Raw genomic sequence first — 23,010 nt, forward strand, 5'->3', positions numbered from 1 at the left:
CAATGGCTAAACTAAAGGCATTAGCATTTTGAAATTTAAGAAAAAGATGAAAATTCAAATGTGTGTACATAATATCCTTAGCCGCAAGCTGCACTGCAAGTTCCATAATAAGGATGGATAATAAGTCCAGTTAATGCTGGGCTCAGATTATGCAAGTTTTTCGCTGATTTATCCCCGATTCACCCTCCCAACAATCGGAGGACAAATCTGGATCTGGGCCTTGATCGGTACCAATGTTCGGCACAGAATATCTGGTAATGTGAGCTGTTTATAAATAAAATCTTAACCCTCCCGAACTGTTCGCATGCGCATCGGGCCGCCCCAATAATTTCTAACCTGTTTTATATCTACGAGTTACAATCTGGACGGTTACGTCACTACTCTCTGTACGTATCCGCAATACCCAATGAGAGACAAGTCTGAACAGAGCAGAGCCTTGCCAGAGCAAGGTATATGCATCAATAATACAAATATTGCACCATTCGAGAAGGAATGTGCTAGCCTAGAGAGCTAGACCTCCCATCCAGCTGTAACTGGAAGGTGACGGTCTAGAAACCTGAGACGGAGCTGAGCAATGACCTCTGATTGGAATGCGCTCAACTTTTGGTTGTCAGATATGTCATTAAGTTGCTAAACAACCTGAATTTGCCTGATGTACAACAACATAGAGCTGCACAATTAATCATAGATAATCATTACTTCGGTAATAGTGAAGTGTTTCTTACATTTTCAATTCCCCTGAAAGTCCCAGTGTGCTATATCAATTGCTTCTTGATCAATCACAGCCTTTTAATGCGTAGCGTGCCGTGCACTGTGTGACAAAAACAAAAGTTAAGATCGGCCCAGCATTAGAGAGGAAAATCCTTGTCCGGAGGCGGAACATGAAATTGTTGTTTTAGTTCCAAAAAGTGCATTGTTGTCTTTAGGGTTGTAGCGTACATCCCAAAGTAAAAAGAAGTAATTATTTATTATTTCAATTTTGTAAATAAGGACCACAACAAGAGCTGCTGCTACTTTGAGAAATACTGCACTGACAAACTCGGAAAAAGTGAAAATCTGTTATGGTGCAAAAGTGCAATAAAATATAATCATAGTATATCAATTAAGTATAATAATAGTATATCAATTTGTTGCTTTTAACAGTCTCCCATCTCCTGCATTCCCATATGACATGAATACAGTCTGTTGGAAGAAGCTCTACATAGCATATAACACAGCATGACAAGCTACATTGCTCTACATGAAGTTGATTTTCTCTTACCTCTGCACTTTTCCATCATCCTTGCAGTAGGATCCTAGGAGGACACAGATCAGTACTGAGGTTGAAACATTCTTAATTAATGAATACAATTAATAGAATAATAGCTGGTTGCCTGAAATGGAAAACAATTATCTAGAGCCAGAGATTGTATTGTATTGTATTGTATTGTATTGTATTGTATTGTGCCGGGAAGATGAACCACATTAACATTTTTATTATTATTAATTATTATTTTTAATATTTTATCTGTGTGTCTGCAGAGGCTAGTGTCTATGAACATGCCTCTCAACAGTGATGGAACGGTCACCTTCAATGCCACACTGTTTGCACTGGTCAGGACTGCACTGAAAATCAAGACTGAAGGTGTGTGTGTGTCTAAAATAACAATAGGGTGCCAGGCCATAGGCTCAGCCTCCTAATAATAATGCAAACAAATACAATAGGGAATTTGGAGGATTTTGAACGTTAAACAACACAAACTTCTGGTTTAAGCTCCGCCCACTTCCGAATTTGAACAAATACAAATACAAATAGTATAATCTCCGCACACTCCTAGTGAGCAAACTGCTGGTCTGATTTGCAACCTTTAGGCACAACTTTACTCTTGCTTCTGTTTTGAAGCCCTGCGATGGTCTTCATATACTGTCCCGGACAGAGCCTAGGTTATTCCTACCATGCTTTGTCTCAATTTTGTCCTCGTATCTCTTTTTTGGCTGCCCTGATTTCACTGATTTCATTTATAACACTATTATTCTCCTTGTTTTGGTCAGGTAATTTTGAGCAAGCCAATGAGGAACTGAGAGCCATCATCAAGAAGATCTGGAAGCGCACCAGCATGAAACTATTGGACCAAGTCATCCCACCAATTGGGGGTCAGCTTTCATGGGTGCTAAGGAAAATATACACAGTCCAGAATTACCTTGCCATTAAAACTGCAGCATCTCTTATGTCAAATGTCAAATGTGAGTTTGTGATGTGAAAACAAATTGTAGGAGCTGAAGGTACAGTAAATTGTATCAGGTCTTTCTTAACAACATGCAGTCCCTATTTAGTATTGTGATTTATGTGATAGTATTTTTTTCTTCTTATGTTGTCTGTCTGATTTTTGTTGTCTGTGTGTTTTACCAGATGATGAGGTGACCGTAGGGAAGTTCTATGCCACCTTCCTGATCCAGGACTACTTCAGGAAGCTGAAGAAGAGACAGGAAGAGTATTATGGCTACCGGCCCACCAAGAATAGTGCTACCAATGAGATACAGGTCAGCAGTTAACTGGTGATATCCAGTTAGTCCCTGCTCTTCTCTTTGTATCAGTGTGTGCAGGTGTGTGTGACAGTATCTCTTTAGTAGTGGACCTGGGTTGCTGCGTACTCAGCTCCCATTCCCAGAACCTCCACTGCAGAGTGAGGATGAAAAGTGGATGCAAGTAGTGTTTGTGTATATAAAAACCAAAATGGTATGGGTAGATTCAGTTATCTATAAGCGATTAAAAAGTAAAAACAGGATGAAAGTAAGAAATCAATATAAAGAAGACATTTTTTTTTTTTTTATGTGCAAAAATACACATAACACACACGACAATATGACATGACAATATATCCTCACAAAAAAGAAAAGAAGAAAAAAACAACAACATAATAATAAAAAGTAAATAAATATAAAATAAAAAAGACAAAATAAAAATAATAGGATCCCTTCAGTAATTAGTGTGCTTGCCGTAGGCAGAGCACACTCTTATTATCTTGCATACTTCTTATTAGTGTGCTTGCTGCAAGCAAAGCACACTCTTATTGTTACTGTCGGCCATTTTGTTTATTATTATTAGTGTGCTTGCTGCAAGCAAAGCACACTCTTATTATCTCACATACTTATTAGTGTGCTTGCCGTAGGCAGAGCACACTCTTATTATCTTGCATACTTATTATTAGTGTGCTTGCCGTAGGCAGAGCACACTCTTATTATCTTGTTAGTGTGCTTGCTGCAAGCAAAGCACACTCTTATTGTTTCTGTCGGCCATTTTGTTTATTAGTGTGCTTGCCGTAGGCAGAGCACACTCTTATTATCTTGCATACTTATTAGTGTGCTTGCCGTAGGCAGAGCACACTCTTACTATCTCACATACTTATTATTAGTGTGCTTGCCGTAGGCAGAGCACACTCTTATTATCTCACATACTTATTAGTGTGCTTGCTGCAAGCAAAGCACACTCTTATTGTTACTGTCGGCCATTTTGTTTATTATTAGTGTGCTTGCCATAGGCAAAGCACACTCTTATTATCTCACATACTTATTAGTGTGCTTGCCGTAGGCAGAGCACACTCTTATTATCTCACATACTTATTATTATTTTTATTAGTGTGCTTGCTGCAAGCAAAGCACACTCTTATTATCTCACATACTTATTAGTGTGCTTGCTGCAAGCAAAGCACACTCTTATTGTTACTGTCGGCCATTTTGTTTATTATTAGTGTGCTTGCCGTAGGCAGAGCACACTCTTATTATCTTGCATACTTATTATTAGTGTGCTTGCTGCAAGCAAAGCACACTCTTATTGTTACTCTCGGCCATTTTGTTTATTATTATTCCCTCTGTCCCAAATGCATCAAGCCAGCCGGTAAGCGGCCCCTCTGTCCCAAATGCATCAAGCCAGCCGGTAAAAAACTCCGCAGTAGACTTTTAATATACATAATAATAGGCCAAATACATCTATACTGATCTGATTCTACCTTAGCTTCAGTTAGCTTAAGCTACTGTGTGCTAACATACCTCCCGATCTCCGCGGCGCGATTCCCTCTGTCCCAAATGCATCAAGCCAGCCGGTAAAAAACTCCGCAGTAGACTTTTAATATACAGAATAAAAGTCCAAATACATCCATACTGATCTGATTCTACCGATCTCAGCGGAGAAACAAGATGGCGGACAAAACGAAACTTAAATCGGACAAAACGAAACTTAAATTTCTGGCTCTGTGATCCTATAATTGAGTCCACATGGTTCTCATTATTTTACAATGGGTGTGTATTGCGTCTAAAATGGCAAAATTGGCATTTAATCATTAATATCTCAAAGAGCTTATGAGGGATCTCTTAGAAAAGTAATAGCACACGATTCCTCAATGAGCAGCACGTTTTGATGTCTCACATGTGTATGTACTGTAAAAACTGTAGGAGGAGTACGCAGTAGCTGAAGCTAACTAGCAAGCAACAGTAGCATGAGCTTACTAGGCTATAAAAATGAAATGGTCGAGCTCATTCATGTCAGTGCTTCGACACAGCCAGCAGATGGCGACAGAGACCATGAGTTCCCCACATGGGCTGGCTTGATGCATTTGGGACATTGTAAAAAGATGAGAACCTGAGAACCGTGTGGACTCAATCACAGGATCACAGAGCCAGAAATTGAAGATTGGTTTTGTCCTTGTTTCTCCGTGGAGATCGGGAGGCTCCCACACAGTAGCTGAAGCTAAGGTAGAATCAGATCAGTATGGATGTATTTGGGCTTTTATTCTGTATATTAAAAGTCTAGTGCAGAGTTTTTAATGGCTGGCTTGATGCATTTGGGACAGACGGACCGCGCCGCGGAGATCGGGAGGTACGTTAGCTGGTTTCTCACACACAGTAGCTGAAGCTAACTGAAGCTAAGGTACACACACAGAGTATGGTGGTTTCTGCGCGTCGGCCGACGCTTAACGGAGCTTCTCACGCGCTCAGTTTTTAAGCTAGAGCGGAGCTTTTTTTATTAACGGAAACTAGACATCCAGATGAATACGTAGGTACCAGCCATGTTATGCTAGCTCGCTGGGAAGCGGGCGTAAGATAGCTCCAAAGTCGGCGATGTTTAGCTCTAGGATTGTGATGCGTTTAGGGTCCTTGGAAAGCTGGGAATTTGTATTTTCGTTCGATACCAAACATGTTGTTGTGGAGTGATGAGAAAAGTTTCCCAGTGCCTTTGAACGCAACTGGCTCTGTTTACTGAGTCTAGTCTGTCAAATTCAAAAGGGGCCAGTGTTACAATTACCTAGGTATCTGGTTAGATGAAAAATTGTCTTTTAAACCCATGTCAATGAACTGACTAAGAAAGTAAAATTTAAACTGGGTGTTTTTTTTTTAGAAATAAGCAATGCCTTACCATGAGTAGTAGGATGCAGATTGTATAAGCAACACTTTTTATCAGTGCTTGATTAAGGTGCTGCTGGGTGATGCATTTTATAGGGACTGCTCTTGTTTTTCTTAGTAGACTTTCTTATTTTGTCTGCATGTGGATGGTCTGGAAATAACTTATTTTGTTTGTTGTTTTGTTTTCTTGTAGTTGTGTACACAGGTCTGTCTTGCAAACAAGATCTCGATCTCAATGGGACTTACCTGTTTAAATAAAGGAAATAAAAAAAATATTTTAGGACATTATTATTTAAACTCTTTGTGATCAGACACAGTTTGGACAAAATACAATTGGTTTACGGATTTACGGAGCGAAATGCTAACAATTGCAATGCTGCACCGCTTAGCAAAACTAGTGAACGCCAAGTCTAAGGGCAGGGGCATTGCAAGGGCGGCAAGCACACTTTAAATTTTCTTTAGAAAATTTAGCCTTTTCTAGTTAGGGCCCGAGCACCGACCGGTGCGAAGCCCTATTGAAATGCAAGGAATTATTATTATTATTATTAGGGCCCGAGCACCGACCGGTGCGAGGACCTATTGTATTTCAAGGAATTATTATTATTATTATTAGGGCCCGAGCACCGACCGGTGCGAGGACCTATTGTAATGCAAGGAATTATTAGGGCCCGAGCACCGACCGGTGCGAGGACCTATTGTAATGCAAGGAATTATTATTATTAGGGCCCCAGCATCGACCGGTGCGAGGACCTATTGTAATGCAAGGAATTATTAGGGCCCGAGCACCGACCGGTGCGAGGACCTATTGTAATGCAAGGAATTATTATTATTATTAGGGCCCGAGCACCGTCCGGTGCGAGGACCTATTGTATTTCAAGGAATTATTATTATTATTAGGGCCCGAGCACCGACCGGTGCGAGGACCTATTGTAATGCAAGGAATTATTAGGGCCCGAGCACCGACCGGTGCGAGGACCTATTGTAATGCAAGGAATTATTAGGGCCCGAGCACCGACCGGTGCGAGGACCTATTGTAATGCAAGGAATTATTAGGGCCCGAGCACCGTCCGGTGCGAGGACCTATTGTATTTCAAGGAATTATTATTATTAGGGCCCAAGCACCGACCGGTGCGAGGACCTATTGTAATGCAAGGAATTATTATTAGGGCCCGAGCACCGACCGGTGCGAGGACCTATTGTAATGCAAGGAATTATTATTAGGGCCCGAGCACCGACCGGTGCGAGGACCTATTGTAATGCAAGGAATTATTAGGGCCCGAGCACCGACCGGTGCGAGGACCTATTGTAATGCAAGGAATTATTAGGGCCCGAGCACCGTCCGGTGCGAGGACCTATTGTATTTCAAGGAATTATTATTATTAGGGCCCAAGCACCGACCGGTGCGAGGACCTATTGTAATGCAAGGAATTATTATTAGGGCCCGAGCACCGACCGGTGCGAGGACCTATTGTAATGCAAGGAATTATTATTAGGGCCCGAGCACCGTCCGGTGCGAGGACCTATTGTATTTCAAGGAATTATTATTAGGGCCCGAGCACCGACCGGTGCGAGGACCTATTGTAATGCAAGGAATTATTATTATTATTAGGGCCCGAGCACCGACCGGTGCGAGGACCTATTGTAATGCAAGGAATTATTATTAGGGCCCGAGCACCGACCAGTGCGAAGCCCTATTGAAATGCAAGGAATTATTAGGGCCCGAGCACCGACCGGTGCGAGGACCTATTGTAATGCAAGGAATTATTATTAGGGCCCGAGCACCGACCGGTGCGAGGACCTATTGTAATGCAAGGAATTATTATTATTAGGGCCCGAGCACCGTCCGGTGCGAGGACCTATTGTATTTCAAGGAATTATTATTATTAGGGCCCGAGCACCGACCGGTGCGAGGACCTATTGTAATGCAAGGAATTATTATTATTAGGGCCCGAGCACCGACCGGTGCGAGGACCTATTGTAATGCAAGGAATTATTATTAGGGCCCGAGCACCGTCCGGTGCGAGGACCTATTGTATTTCAAGGAATTATTATTAGGGCCCGAGCACCGTCCGGTGCGAGGACCTATTGTATTTCAAGGAATTATTATTAGGGCCCGAGCACCGACCGGTGCGAGGACCTATTGAAATGCAAGGAATTATTATTATTATTTTTCCCTCCAATGAATCGCAGTTTTGAGGGCCTAAACGTGCTCCAAAACTCACCAAACTTTGCACACGCGTCAGAAGTGGTGAAAAATTACGTATTTTATGGGTGTCGCGCATGGGTGTGGCAAAATGGCTCAATAGCGCCCCCTACAAAATTTCAAAAAAATACTCATCGCTCTACGTTTCACCTACATGTACCAAATTTGGTAGGCACATGTATCATGTCCAGACTTACAAAAAACATCAATACGTGCCATGACCTAAACCCAACAGGAAGTCAGCCATTTTGAATTGATTGTGGCATTTTTGTGCGTTTTTGGCCATTTACAGGGGTCATACTTTAACGAACTCCTCCTAGACGGTTTATCGGATCCACCTCAAACTTGCTCAGCGTATATAACACACCTTGACGATGAAAAGTTGGTAAAAGCTTGAGTTTTCCTCGAACGGCGTGGGCATGGCGAGGCGTCGAATTTCCATGTTTCGCCACGAAACAGGAAGTGCTTTGTAACTCCACTGTACATGGTCAAATCTGCCCCAAACTTCACATGTTTGATAAGTGTCAAAGTCTGAACACATCTAAAGGCCAATATTCAGTTATAGTCATGGGCGGGGCGTCGCATTTCCATGTTTCGCCACGAAACAGGAAGTGGTTTGTAACTCCATTGTACATAGTCAAATCTGCCCCAAACTTCACATGTTTGCTAAGTGTCACAGTCTGAAGACATCTAAAGGCCAATATTCAGTTATAGTCATGGGCGGGGCGTCGCATTTCCATGTTTCGCCACGAAACAGGAAGTGCTTTGTAACTCCACTGTACATGGTCAAATCTGCCCCAAACTTCACATGTTTGATGAGTGTCATGGCCTCAAGACATCGACATGGCAAAATTCAGTTATAGTCATAGCGCCCCCTACTGGCAAAACAGGAAGTGGTTTGTAACTCAACTGTACATGGTCACATCTGCCCCAAACTTCACATGTTTGATAAGTGTCCCGGCCTCAACATTTCTACATGCCGATTTTCAATCACTGTCATAGCGCCACCTACTGGCAACACAGGAAGTGCTTTGTAACTCGGCTGTACGTGGTCACATCTGCCCCAAACTTCACATATTTGCTAAGTGTCATGGCCTCAAAACATCGACATGGCAATATTAATTTATAGTCATAGCGCCACCTGCTGGCAATACAGGAAGTGCTTTGTAACTCCACTGTACATGGTCACATCTGCCCCAAACTTCACATGTTTGATGAGTGTCTCAGCCTGAACACATCCACAGGCCAATATTCAGTTATAGTCATGGGCGGGGCGTCGAATTTCCATGTTTCGCCACGAAACAGGAAGTGGTTTGTAACTCCACTGTACATGGTCAAATCTGCCCCAAACTTCACATGTTTGCTAAGTGTCACAGTCTGAACACATCTAAAGGCCAATATTCAGTTATAGTCATGGGCGGGGCGTCGAATTTCCATGTTTCGCCACGAAACAGGAAGTGGTTTGTAACTCCACTGTACATGGTCAAATCTGCCCCAAACTTCATATGTTTGCTAAGTGTCACAGTCTGAACACATCTAAAGGCCAATATTCAGTTATAGTCATGGGCGGGGCGTCGCATTTCCATGTTTCGCCACGAAACAGGAAGTGGTATGTAACTCCGCTGGACGTGGTCAAATCTGGCCCAAACTTCACATGTTTGATAAGTGTCATGGCCTCAAGACATCGACATGGCAATATTCAGTTATAGTCATAGCGCCACCTACTGGCAAAACAGGAAGTGCTTTGTATCTCGGCTGTACGTGGTCTAATCTGCCCCAAACTTCACATTTTTTATGAGAGTCCTGGCCTCAACATTTCTACATGCCAATATTCTGTTATAGTCATAGCGCCACCTACTGGCAACACAGGAAATGGCTTGTAACTCGGCTGTACGTGGTCTAATCTGACCCAAACTTCACATGTTTGATGACAGTCCCAGCCTGAACAAATCTACATGGCAATATTTAGTCATAGTCATAGCGCCACCTACTGGCAAAACAGGAAGTGGTTTGTAACTCGGCTGTACGTGGTCAAATCTGCCCCAAACTTCACATGTTTGCTAAGTGTCCCAGCCTGAACACATCCACAGGCCAATATTCAGTTATAGACATAGCGCCACCTACTGGCAACACAGGAAATGACACGTTATATACAGAAAATCAGAGCCGCGTCTACAGGTCGGTGTCCAGCAACGATGCCGCGGCTGCGGCACACCCCGACATGCGCGAAGTGCGAGGGCCCGATCATCGCTGCTTGCAGCTTTAATTATTATTATTATTTTTCTTTGTAAAAAAAAAACGCATTTTTGAGGGGCTAAACGTGCTCGGAAAGTTGCGAAACTTTGCACACACGTCAGAAGTGGTGAAAAATTACATATTTTATGGGTCTTGCGCATGGGTTTGGCTAAATGGCTCAATAGCGCCCCCTACAAAATTTCAAAAAAATACTCATCGCTCTACGTTTCACCTACATGTACCAAATTTGGTAGGCACATGTATCATGTCCAGACCTACAAAAAACATCAATACGTGCCATGACCTAAACCCAACAGGAAGTCAGCCATTTTGAATTGATTGTGGCATTTTTGTGCGTTTTTGCCCATTTTACAGGGGTCATACTTTAACGAACTCCTCCTAGACGGTTAATCGGATCCACCTCAAACTTGCCCAGCGTATATAACAGACCTTGACGATGAAAAGTTATTAAAAGCTTGAGTTTTCCTCGAACGGCGTGGGCGTGGCGAGGCGTTGAATTTCCATGTTTCGCCACGAAACAGGAAGTGCTATGTAACTCGACTGTACATGGTCAAATCTGGCCCAAAATTCACATGTTTGATAAGTGTCATGGCCTCAAGACATCGACATGGCAATATTCAGTTATAGTCATAGCGCCACCTACTGGCAAACAGGAAGTGCTTTGTAACTCGGCTGTACGTGGTCACATCTGCCCCAAACTTCACATGTTTGATGAGACTCCCGGCCTCAACATTTCTACATGCCAATTTTCAATCACAGTCATAGCGCCACCTACTGGCAACACAGGAAGTGGTTTGTAACTCAGCTGTACGTGGTCACATCTGCCCGAAACTTCACACGTTTGATGACAGTCCCAGCCTGAAGACATCTACTTGCCAATATTCAGTTATAGCCATAGCGCCACCTACTGGCAACACAGGAAGTGGTTTGTAACTCCACTGTACATGGTTACATCTGCCCCAAACTTCACATGTTTGATAAGTGTCATGGTCTCAAGACATCGACATGGCAATATTCAGTTATAGTCATAGCGCCACCTACTGGCAAAACAGGAAGTGGTTTGTAGCTCGGCTGTACGTGGTCAAATCTGCCCCAAACTTCACATCTTTAATAAGAGTCCCGGGCTGAAGACATCGACATGCCAATATTCAGTTATAGTCATAGCGCCACCTACTGCCAACACAGGAAGTGGTTTGTAACTCCACTGTACATGGTTACATCTGCCCCAAACTTCACATGTTTGATAAGTGTCATGGTCTCAAGACATCGACATGGCAATATTCAGTTATAGTCATAGCGCCACCTACTGGCAAAACAGGAAGTGGTTTGTAGCTCGGCTGTACGTGGTCAAATCTGCCCCAAACTTCACATGTTTGATGCCAGTCCCGGCATGAACACATCTACAGGCAAATATTTACTTATGGTCATAGCGCCACCTACTGGCAACACAGGAAGTGCTTTGTAACTCCACTGTACATGGTTACATCTGCCCCAAACTTCACATGTTTGATGAGTGTCCCAGCCTCAACACATCCACAGGCCAATATTCAGTTATAGTCATAGCGCCACCTACTGGCAACACAGGAAGTGGTTTGTAACTCGGCTGTACGTGGTCAAATCTGCACCAAACTTCACATATGTGATGAGAGTCCCGGGCTGAAGACATCGACATGCCAATATTCAGTTATAGTCATAGCGCCACCTACTGGCAACACAGGAAATGTCACGTTCTATACTGAAAATTCTGAGCCGCGTCGATCGGTCAGTGTCCAGTCACGATGCGGCGGCTGCGGCACACCCCGACGTGCGCGAAGTGCGAGGGCCCGATCATCGCTGCTTGCAGCTTTAATTAGGGCCCGAGCACCGTCCGGTGCGAGGACCTATTGTATTTCAAGGAATTATTATTATTATTTTTCTTTGTAAAAAAAAAAACGCATTTTTGAGGGGCTAAACGTGCTCGGAAAGTTGCGAAACTTTGCACACACGTCAGAAGTGGTGAAAAATTACATATTTTATGGGTCTTGCGCATGGGTTTGGCTAAATGGCTCAATAGCGCCCCCTACAAAATTTCAAAAAAATACTCATCGCTCTACGTTTCACCTACATGTACCAAATTTGGTAGGCACATGTATCATGTCCAGACCTACAAAAAACATCAATACGTGCCATGACCTAAACCCAACAGGAAGTCAGCCATTTTGAATTGATTGTGCCATTTTTGTGCGTTTTTGGCCATTTACAGGGTTCATACTTTAACGAACTCCTCCTAGACGGTTAATCGGATCAACCTCAAACTTGCGCAGCGTATATAACAGACCTTGACGATGAAAAATTGTTAAAAGCTTGAGTTTTCCTCGAACGGCGTGGGCGTGGCGAGGCGTCGAATTTCCATGTTTCGCCACGAAACAGGAAGTGCTATGTAACTCCACTGTACATGGTCAAATCTGCCCCAAACTTCACATGTTTGATAAGTGTCACAGTCTGAACACATCTAAAGGCCAATATTCAGTTATAGTCATGGGCGGGGCGTCGCATTTCCATGTTTCGCCACGAAACAGGAAGTGGTTTGTAACTCCACTGTACATGGTCAAGTCTGCCCCAAACTTCACGTTTGCTAAGTGTCACAGTCTGAACACATCTAAAGGCCAATATTCAGTTATAGTCATGGGCGGGGCGTCGCATTTCCATGTTTCGCCACGAAACAGGAAGTGGTTTGTAACTCCACTGTACATGGTCAAATCTGCCCCAAACTTCATATGTTTGCTAAGTGTCACAGTCTGAACACATCTAAAGGCCAATATTCAGTTATAGTCATGGGCGGGGCGTCGCATTTCCATGTTTCGCCACGAAACAGGAAGTGCTTTGTAACTCCACTGTACATGGTCAAATCTGCCCCAAACTTCACATGTTTGCTAAGTGTCACAGTCTGAACACATCTAAAGGCCAATATTCAGTTATAGTCATGGGCGGAGCGTCGGATTTCCATGTTTCGCCACGAAACAGGAAGTGGTATGTAACTCCGCTGGACGTGGTCAAATCTGGCCCAAACTTCACATGTTTGATAAGTGTCATGGCCTCAAGACATCGACATGGCAATATTCAGTTATAGTCATAGCGCCACCTACTGGCAAAACAGGAAGTGCTTTGTATCTCGGCTGTACGTGGTCTAATCTGCCCCAAACTTCACATTTTTTATGAGAGTCCTGGCCTCAACATTTCTACATGCCAATATTCTGTTATAGTCATAGCGCCACCTACTGGCAACACAGGAAATGGCTTGTAACTCGGCTGTACGTGGTCTAATCTGACCCAAACTTCACATGTTTGATGACAGTCCCAGCCTGAACAAATCTACATGGCAATATTTAGTCATAGTCATAGCGCCACCTACTGGCAAAACAGGAAGTGGTTTGTAACTCGGCTGTACGTGGTCAAATCTGCCCCAAACTTCACATGTTTGCTAAGTGTCCCAGCCTGAACACATCCACAGGCCAATATTCAGTTATAGACATAGCGCCACCTACTGGCAACACAGGAAATGACACGTTTTATACTAAAAATTCAGAGCCGCATCGACCGGTCGGTGTCCAGTAACGATGCCGCGACTGCGGCACACCCCGACATGCGCGAAGTGCGAGGGCCCGATCATCGCTGCTTGCAGCTTTAATTATTATTATTATTTTTCCCTCCAATGAATCGCATTTTTGAGGGCCTAAACGTGCTCGAAAACTTGTGCAACTTTGCACACGCCTCAGAAGTGGTGAAAAATTATATATTTTACGGGTCTTGCGCATGGGTGTGGCAAAATGGCTCAATAGCGCCCCCTACAAAATTTCAAAAAAATACTCATCGCTCTACGTTTCACCTACATGTACCAAATTTGGTAGGCACATTTATCATGTCCAGATCTACAAAAAACGTCAATAGCTGCCATGACCTAAACCCAACAGGAAGTCAGCCATTTTGAATTGATTGTGGCATTTTTGTGCGTTTTTGCCCATTTACAGGGGTCATACTTTAACAAACTCCTCCTAGACGGTTAATCGGATCAACCTCAAATTTGCGCAGCGTACATAACAGACCTTGACGATGAAAAATTGTTAAAAGCTTGAGTTTTCCTCGAACGGCGTGGGCGTGGCGAGGCGTCGAATTTCCATGTTTCGCCACGAAACAGGAAGTGCTATGTAACTCCACTGTACATGGTCAAATCTGCCCCAAACTTCACATGTTTGATAAGTGTCATGGCCTCAAGACATCAACATGGCAATATTCAGTTACAGTCATAGCGCCACCTACTGGCAACACAGGAAGTGGTTTGGAACTCGGCTGTACGTGGTCACATCTGCCCCAAACTTCACATGTTTGATAAGTGTCCCGGCCTGAGCACATCTACAGGTCAATATTCCGTTACAGTCATAGCGCCACCTACTGGCAAAACAGGAACTGGTTTGTAACTCGGCTGTACGTGGTCAAATCTGCCCCAAACGTCACATGTTTGATGCCAGTCCCGGCCTGAACACAACTACAGGCCAATATTTACTTATGGTCATAGCGCCACCTACTGGCAACACAGGAAGTGGTTTGTAACTCGGCTGTACGTGGTCAAATCTGCCCCAAACTTCACGTTTGATGCCAGTCCCGGCGTGAACACATCTACAGGCCAATATTTACTTATGGTCATAGCGCCACCTACTGGCAACACAGGAAGTGCTCTGTAACTCCACCGTACATGGTCAAATCTGCCCCAAACTTCACACGTTTGATGACAGTCCTGGCCTGAAGACATCTACAGGCCCATTATAAATCATAGTCATAGCGCCACCTACTGGCAAAACAGGAAGTGGTTTGTAACTCAGCTGTACGTGGTCAAATCTGCCCAAACTTCACATGTTTGATGCCAGTCCCGGCCTGAACACATCTACAGGCCAATTTTCAATCATAGTCATAGCGCCACCTACTGGCAACACAGGAAATGACACGTTCTATACTGAAAATTGTGAGCCGCGTCGATCAGTCGGTGTCCAGTAACGACGCGGCGGCTGCGGCACACCCCGACGTGCGCAAAGTGCGAGGGCCCGATCATCGCTGCTTGCAGCTTTAATTATTAGTGTGCTTGCCGTAGGCAGAGCACACTCTTACTATCTTGCATACTTATTATTATTTTTATTCTTATTCTTCTTCCGGACAAAAGTTTAGCATGCATCTCCTCCTACAGTTTTTACAGTACATAGACATATTAAACATCAAAATGCGCGGCTCAGTGAGGAATCGTGCGCTATTACTTTTCTAAGAGATCCGTCGTAAGCTCTTTGAGATATTAATGATTCAATGGCATTTTTAGACGCAATACACACCCATTGTAAAAGGATGAGAACCTGAGAACCGTGTGGACTCAATCACAGGATCACAGAGCCAGAAACTGAAGTTTGGTTTTGTCCTTGTTTCTCCGCGGAGATCGGGAGGCTCCCACCCAGTAGCTGAAGCTAAGGTAGAATCAGATCAGTATGGATGTATTTGGACTTTTATTCTGTATATTAAAAGTCTAGTGCAGAGTTTTTAACGGCTGGCTTGATGCATTTGGGACAGACGGACCGCGCTGCGGAGATCGGGAGGTACGTTAGCACACAGTAGCTGAAGCTAACTGAAGCTAAGGTAGAATCAGATCAGTATGGATGTATTTGGCCTATTATTCTGTATATTAAAAGTCTAGTGCAGAGTTTTTAATGGCTGGCTTGATGCATTTGGGACAGACGGACGGCGCCGCGGAGATCGGGAGGTGCGTTAGCTGGTTTCTCACACACAGTAGCTGAAGCTAACTGAAGCTAAGGTACACACACAGAGTATGGTGGTTTCTGCGCGTCGGCCGACGCTTAACGGAGCTTCTCACGCGCTCAGTTTTTAAGCTAGAGCGGAGCTTTTTTTATTAACGGAAACTAGACATCCAGACGAATACGTAGGTACCAGCCATGTTATGCTGGCTCGCTGGGAAGCGGGCGTAAGATAGCTCCAAAGTCGGTGAGGTTTAGCTCTAGAATTGTGATGCGTTTTAGGTCCTTGGAAAGCTGGGAATCTGTAGTGTCGTTCGATACCAAACATGTTGTTGTGGCGTGATGAGAAAAGTATCCCAGTGCCTTTGAACGCAACTGGCTCTATTTACTGAGTCTAGTCTGTCAAATTCAAAAGGGGCCAGTGTTACAATTACCTAGGTATCTGGTTAGATGAAAAATTGTCTTTTAAACCAATGTCAATGAACTGACTAAGAAAGTAAAATTTAAACTGGGTTTCTTTTTTTAAGAAATAAGCAATGCCTTAACATGAGTAGTAGGATGCAGATTGTATAAGCAACACTTTTTATCAGTGCTTGATTAGGGTGCTGCTGGGTGATGCATTTTATAGGGATTGCTCTTGTTTTTCTTAGTAGACTTTCTTATTTTGTCTGCATGTGGATGGTCTGGAAATAACTTATTTTGTTTGTTGTTTTGTTTTCTTGTAGTTGTGTACACAGGTCTGTCTTGCAAACAAGATCTCGATCTCAATGGGACTTACCTGTTTAAATAAAGGAAATAAAAAAAATATTTTAGGACATTATTATTAAAACTCTTTGTGATCAGACACAGTTTGGACAAAATACAATTGGTTTACATATTTACGGAGCGAAATGCTAACAATTGCAATGCTGCACCGCTTAGCAAAACTAGTGAACGCCAAGTCTAAGGGCAGGGGCATTGCAAGGGCGGCAAGCACACTTTAAATTTTCTTTAGAAAATTTAGCCTTTTCTAGTTATTATTATTATTATTATTACAAAAGTTGGGCACGCTACTCCTCCTACAGTTTTTACAGTACATAGACATGTGAGACATCAAAACGTGCGGCTCATTGAGGAATCGTGTGCTATTACTTTTCTAAGAGATCCCTCATAAGCTCTTTGAGATATTAATGATTAAATGCCAATTTTGCCATTTTAGACGCAATACACACCCATTGTAAAATAATGAGAACCATGTGGACTCAATTATAGGATCACAGAGCCAGAAATTTAAGTTTCGTTTTGTCCTTATTAAGTTTCGTTTTGTCCGCTATCTTGTTTCTCCACTGAGATCGGGAGGCTCCCACACAGTAGCTGAAGCTAACTGAAGCTAAGGTACACACACAGAGTATGGTGGTTTCGGCGCGTCGGCCGACGCTTAACGGAGCTTATCGGGCACACGGTGCCGGTCAGTGCCGATAGCTGGGCGCCGATTTGTCCCCGGTGATCCGGCCGACATTTCGGCGCGGGTCGCGACGCCAATGCGTCACCGGGTGTCCGCCGAACGGAGATTTTTACCAGCTGGCTTGATGCACTTAGGACAGAGGGACCGTGGTAAGTCAAAACAAACACACGCAATCTATACATTTAACGTTATTGCTGTTATTGCCCCTGGTGTGTAGCCCTATATTTTTCCATTTCAATTTTTATTTAGGCTACAAGAGCTTACTAGGCTATAAAAATGAAATGGTTGAGCTCATTCATGTCAGTTCCTCGACACAGCCAGCAGATGGCGACAGAGACCATGAGTTCCCCACATGGGCTTTCCGTCAGCCTCGGCTGCTGTCTTTGTGATGCGTTTAATGTCCTTGGAAAGCTGGGAATCTGTAGTTTCGTTCGATACCAAACATGTTGTTGTTGTGAGCTCTAGGATTGTGATGCGTTTAGGGTCCTTGGAAAGCTGGGAATCTGTAGTTTCGATTGCAATGCTGCACCGCTTAGCAAAACTAGTGAACGCCAAGTCTAAGGGCAGGGGCATTGCAAGGGCGGCAAGCACACTTAAATTTTCTTTAGAAAATTTAGCCTTTTCTAGTTGTATTTATTATCTGGGGACAGTTTTCATCCAGAACCCCCAACATAATGTTTAAAGGTGTAAATTTAAAATAAATATTGAGTGGCCTTAGCCAATTTTGGATATTGGTCCACAAACTTGCAACATATGGACAATAGAAAAACAAATGCAACTGGTCTTCCTCTTCCTCATTACAGAATCTACATAATGATGATTGTTCAATATTAAACATGTTGTTTTTTAGTAGCAGTAATTTTGTAGAATATCTTCAATTGAAAGATTCTGGAGTAGGAATCAATTGTTGTTTTGTAAATAGTTCTGAAAAATTGTTTCCAAGGTATCAAAATATTAAATCCATCTTCCCAAAAGGGACAGACTGTATGTGGGAAAGCAGTAAGGCCTCTGCTCTGTAAAATGAAATTATAAATTATTGTATTTATCTTTGTTTTGGATAGCCATTTCTGACACCTTGCAATAGGTGCACAGACCTGCTGTCTGTATCCACTCTTTTTTCGTTTCCGTCTCCAGTTAATTGGGATAACTGAATCAACTGATTGAAATTAAAAATATCACATATCTGACCATACATACAGCAAAATTGATGGTATGAAAGGAAATCACCCGTGTAATCTAGTATATCATTTATAAAAACGATTCCATTTCTCTGAAGTGTTTCCCATAAAAAGGGCTTCCCATCTATTAACAGTTCTGAGTTCATCCATATTACCTGATTTTGGATATCTTCTGGGGTATCTGGGGGGTAATACTGGAAACTCAACCAAGCCTTCAATGCATCCTTAAAAAAGGGTGAGAGATTTGCTAATATTCCTTTAAATAGCCGTTCAAAGTGATGAGATTTTAATTGAAAAAAGGAAACAGTTTGCTGTCAAAGAATAAGTACACAGAAGATAAGTTTTGACTTGTTCTCCAGAGACTGTTATGGTAATTTTTATTAATCCAAGATGCTTTTAGGGATAAATTCATAGCTGCAATATTTTTTAGATTTAATCCACCATTTTCATGGGAATTATATATATATTGCCTTTTAATCTTGTCAGGTTTATTATTCCAAAGGAACTTAAAAATGTTTTGTTCAAAACATTTAAAGAAGGATGCCTCTGGGGAGGGAAGTGCCATTAAGAGATAAATGAACTGAGGAATTACGAGAGTATTAATCAATGTAATCTTTCCTTGTAACGACAGAATTTTCCCTCTCCAAGGTTGTAAAACATTTTCAATTTTCTCCATTTTTCGTTCGTAATTTATCTTAACTAGATCTTTTAGATTATCTGGAATATGAATTCCCAAAACATCTACCGAGCCGTTACTCCACTTGACTGGAGCTGGGCACCGTAGGTCGAAATCTGTACCTCTCACTGGTCCTATTCTCATAATAGTGCATTTATCGAAGTTTGGCTTTAATCCAGACAGTTTAGAAAAAAGATTTAAATCAAGTATGAGGGCATCTAGTGAAGATTTCTCGGGATGCAGAAAAAAAGTTGCATCATCTGCATATAATGTTATTTTTGTTTCTATCCCATTTGGTTTTAAACCTGTTATGCATGAATTATTTCTAATTCTAATAGCAAGAATTTCAATACATAGTAAAAACAAATATGGAGACAGTGGACACCCCTGACGTACGCCTCTAGACAGGGTGAAGCTATTAGATAAATATCCATTATTTACTAGGGGTGTAACGGTACACAAAAATCACGGTTCGGTACGTACCTCGGTTTTGAAGTCACGGTTCGGTTCATTTTCGGTACAGTAAGGGGAAAAAATGCAAAACATAAAATTGCTTGTCGTTTATTATGAACTTTTGTAAACATCAACAGTTTATAATTTTTTTTAATAAAATTTTAAATGAAACAATAAAAAATAAAATAGAATAAAAAATAGAATACTGCTGCAAACTACTACTAATAAGTTCTCCAATAAATAAAATATTCTCAAATAAATTAAACAATATATAAAATATAATAAAAAATATAAATAACTATAATAATCTTTTCTTTTTTTAGGAAATGAACTTTTCCACATTGACTAAAGTGCAGCATTTGTTATTGCTTTGGCCCGATCTGAATTACCAGCGAAAGGCTGTTTAAATGACGAAGGGAGCAGCGTTTGTAATACGCTCGTTTTTTTCCTTGCAGCAGTGATATTCACATTCGCGTGGTGCCGTTTCAAATGAGTTATCAAGTTTTGACGTGTTGCCAGAAACATACCCGATCACTACTGAACAAAGGAGACCTTAACGGTAAGGGAGGGTTTTCAAGCTCTGGCTAATCGTTTGCATTGGCCATGACGTTCGCTAGCCAGAGGCTAGGCTAGGCTAGGCTAAGCTAAGCGTGCTGTCTGTGTAGTGCGCTCAAAGTGCGAGGCGGAGACTAAACAAACGTCCGGTCCGCCACTTAATATGTTCGTGTGGGAACTCTGATTTGAAGTATGTTCCGCACGCAAAACAAGCCTACTAAGATTGCATTCGGTACACATCTGCACCGTACCGAAAGTCCTGTACCGAAACGGTCCGGTACGAATATGTGTACCGTTACACCCCTATTATTTACTATTTTACTGGTTGGTTGATTATACATGACCTTCACCCATTTTATGAGGGTTTCCCCAAAATTAAAAAACTGAAGAGCTTTTTGGATGAAATCCCATCTTACTTTATCAAATGCCTTTTCAAAATCAGCAATAAATAAAAGCCCAGATTTTTGTTCATTGTCATAATAGTCTATAGTATCAAGAAGATGCCGTATGTTATCACCAATAAAGCGCCCTTTTATGAAACCTGTTTGATCATATTTTATTATATCACCAATAATTCGTTTTATTCTCAATGCAATACATTTAGAGAGGATACGGGTATCACAGCAGAGCAGTGTCAGTGGTCTCCAATGTTTCATATATATGGGATCTTTGTAATGCCCCTGTGGAACTTGCTTTAGAAGTAATGTGATGATGCCCTCTTTCTGTGTGTCTGGTAATATTCCCTGAGTGAAAGAGTAGTTAAAAGATGCCATCAGAGGTTTTTTAATTTCTGTGAAAAAGGTCTTATAAACCTCAATAGGAATACCATCAATCCCAGGTGATTTACCTGTGGAGAAAGAATTAATGGCATCCAGTAACTCTCCTTCTAAAATTTTACCTTCACAACTTAATTGCTGATGTACTGAAAGTGTCTGATCATAACTTTCCAGAAAAAATAATTCGATATCCGAGCCAGCGAGAGACTCTGGCTCCTTCTCAAAAGAAAATAAAGCTTTGAAATAATCCACCTCCTCACACAATATTTCCTGTGGAGATGTGAGTATAACACCATTTGTGGTACACAAGTTCATAATGTTTTTCTTAACAAAATTGCTTCGATTTAATCTTAAAAAATGAGCAGTGCACTTCTCCCCTTTTTCCATCCAAGTGGCACGAGATCTATTGATAATACCATTTACCCGCTCAGAGTATAAATTCTCCAGTTCCAGTTGTTTATTTTTTATTAAATAAGCCATTTCTACAGAGGGCAGTTGCCTTTCATCCAGCCTTTTATTCAGTTCATTTATCTCGTCCATTAAACTCCTCTCCTTCATCAAATATTTTTTTTGTTTCCATGACCCCATCTTAATGGCGTGTCCTCTAAATGAACACTTAAAGGACTCCCAGACGTTGTGTGGGTCAGATGTATTCTCATTATTTTCAAAAAACTCTTTGATAAATTCTTTAGTTTTTTCAATAAACATAGTATCATTTAAAAGTGATAGGTTGAATTTCCAGTAGCCACGCCCCTGAGGATGTTCAGCTGTAATGACTTGAATTGTTACAATAGCATGATCAGATCTTAGGCGGTCACCAATAATACATTTTGATACCTTGGGAACAAGAGAAAAGGAGATAAGAAAATAATCAATACGACTAGCTTGTTGCCCTCTACGCCATGTATATCTATTTGAGTCTGGATTTTGTAGCCTCCAAATGTCCACTAAATCTAAGGATGCCTTAAGTTCTTGAATTTCACTAAGTGCCTGGGGATGGTTGTTGAAAGAATGAGTACCTGCACGGTCTTTGCTTATATTTAAAACTGTATTGAAATCTCCAACTGTAATATTTTGGTTATTCTTTTGAGAGGAGATAACATTATGAATTTCCTCAAAAAAAAAGGGATTATCTTCATTTGGAGCATATATATTGATTATATTCAGTGTTTCCTCTAGGATTTTTTTTAGCAGCGGGGGGAAATGGTTTTGTTGTACCTGGGTGGTGCGCGCGCGGTCGGAGTGAATATCAATAGGTAATTACAAAAAATGAAATAAATTGACACTTGATTGCAAAACAAACTTTAGAACATACTCCACTCTCCTAACTTTCTGCCCTCTCTCCTGCTCCACTCGCCTCCACTACTCCTGCCTGTCTACTTGTCTAATAAGGTTACATTTGAGTATGACTAACGTTAGATAATTCTCTCACATCACAAATATTTGATCACGCAACCAGTAAGAACATTAAAATATTGTGGTAGCCACCACTAACGTTACATATTTAGAATCAGAAGGCATTTCTTTCCCTTCAAAACTTCGGGGCATAGCTAAGAACCTTGAGCCCCTCCCTAGCTAAAGTAACGTTACCTGACTATCTTCCTCATCGACATCAGGCATCTTTCTCTTCTTGGAGAAATATTTTAACAAACTCATCTGAAAATGCAATCAGGAATATTTTAATACATTGCTTATATAAACATCGTTGGCAATTATTTTACCAACGTTTATTGAAGTAAGGCTGCGTTCACACAGCGTTTTTTCCCTCAACCGCCAGCGCCCTTTTCTCATTAAAAGTAATGGGAAGCGGCCGCTCCCGAAAAGCGCTGCAGCCGGCAGAGCAGAGCGCTTTCAAAAGTTGAGAAATGTTTTTTTTCCCAGCCGACCAATTGTGATGACAGAGACGCTGGCCGTTTCCCATAGCAACAACAAATGTGGAGAAAGTGAAAGTGCCGGTGGAGAAATTGGACGTTGTAATAAGTGAATTTCCGTTACCGCAACAGCAATCATAAAGGAGATCACAAAATTAGATCACAAATTAAAAGCCCTCTGCAGAGTCGTGTAATTGTGACTTCATTACATTTCATAAAATTCTGAAGCAGCGGCAGCAATAATTTTGCAGTGGCGGGCCGCCGCTGCAAAATGTATATAACGGAAACTCTGATATTTATGCGTAAATTATCTACTGTTACATCTAACATAATCCACCTTCCATCCTCATCAGTTTGGACAGAGTGAACTGTGTGTTGCAGTTCCTTCTTAAACAAAATCATAACCCCCCTACTATTACTAAGGCCATGACTAAAGTATATATCCCCACCCCAT

At 41.9% G+C, this 23,010-nt stretch overlaps 1 protein-coding gene across 1 annotated transcript in view; it reads left to right on the top strand.

Annotated features, from left to right (window-relative positions):
• The window catches only part of cacna1sa (calcium channel, voltage-dependent, L type, alpha 1S subunit, a), a 71,064-nt gene that overhangs the window by 41,374 nt on the left and 6,680 nt on the right, over positions 1-23,010 (top strand). Inside the window, exons 37-39 of the mRNA XM_078283480.1 lie at positions 1,522-1,624; positions 2,032-2,133; positions 2,390-2,520. Of these exons, the coding sequence (XP_078139606.1) occupies positions 1,522-1,624; positions 2,032-2,133; positions 2,390-2,520 (336 nt within the window). The remainder of the gene's footprint in view (positions 1-1,521; positions 1,625-2,031; positions 2,134-2,389; positions 2,521-23,010) is intronic.

The sequence above is a fragment of the Centroberyx gerrardi genome, chromosome 5 (genome assembly GCF_048128805.1).
Source record: "Centroberyx gerrardi isolate f3 chromosome 5, fCenGer3.hap1.cur.20231027, whole genome shotgun sequence".
Classification (NCBI taxonomy): domain Eukaryota; kingdom Metazoa; phylum Chordata; class Actinopteri; order Beryciformes; family Berycidae; genus Centroberyx; species Centroberyx gerrardi.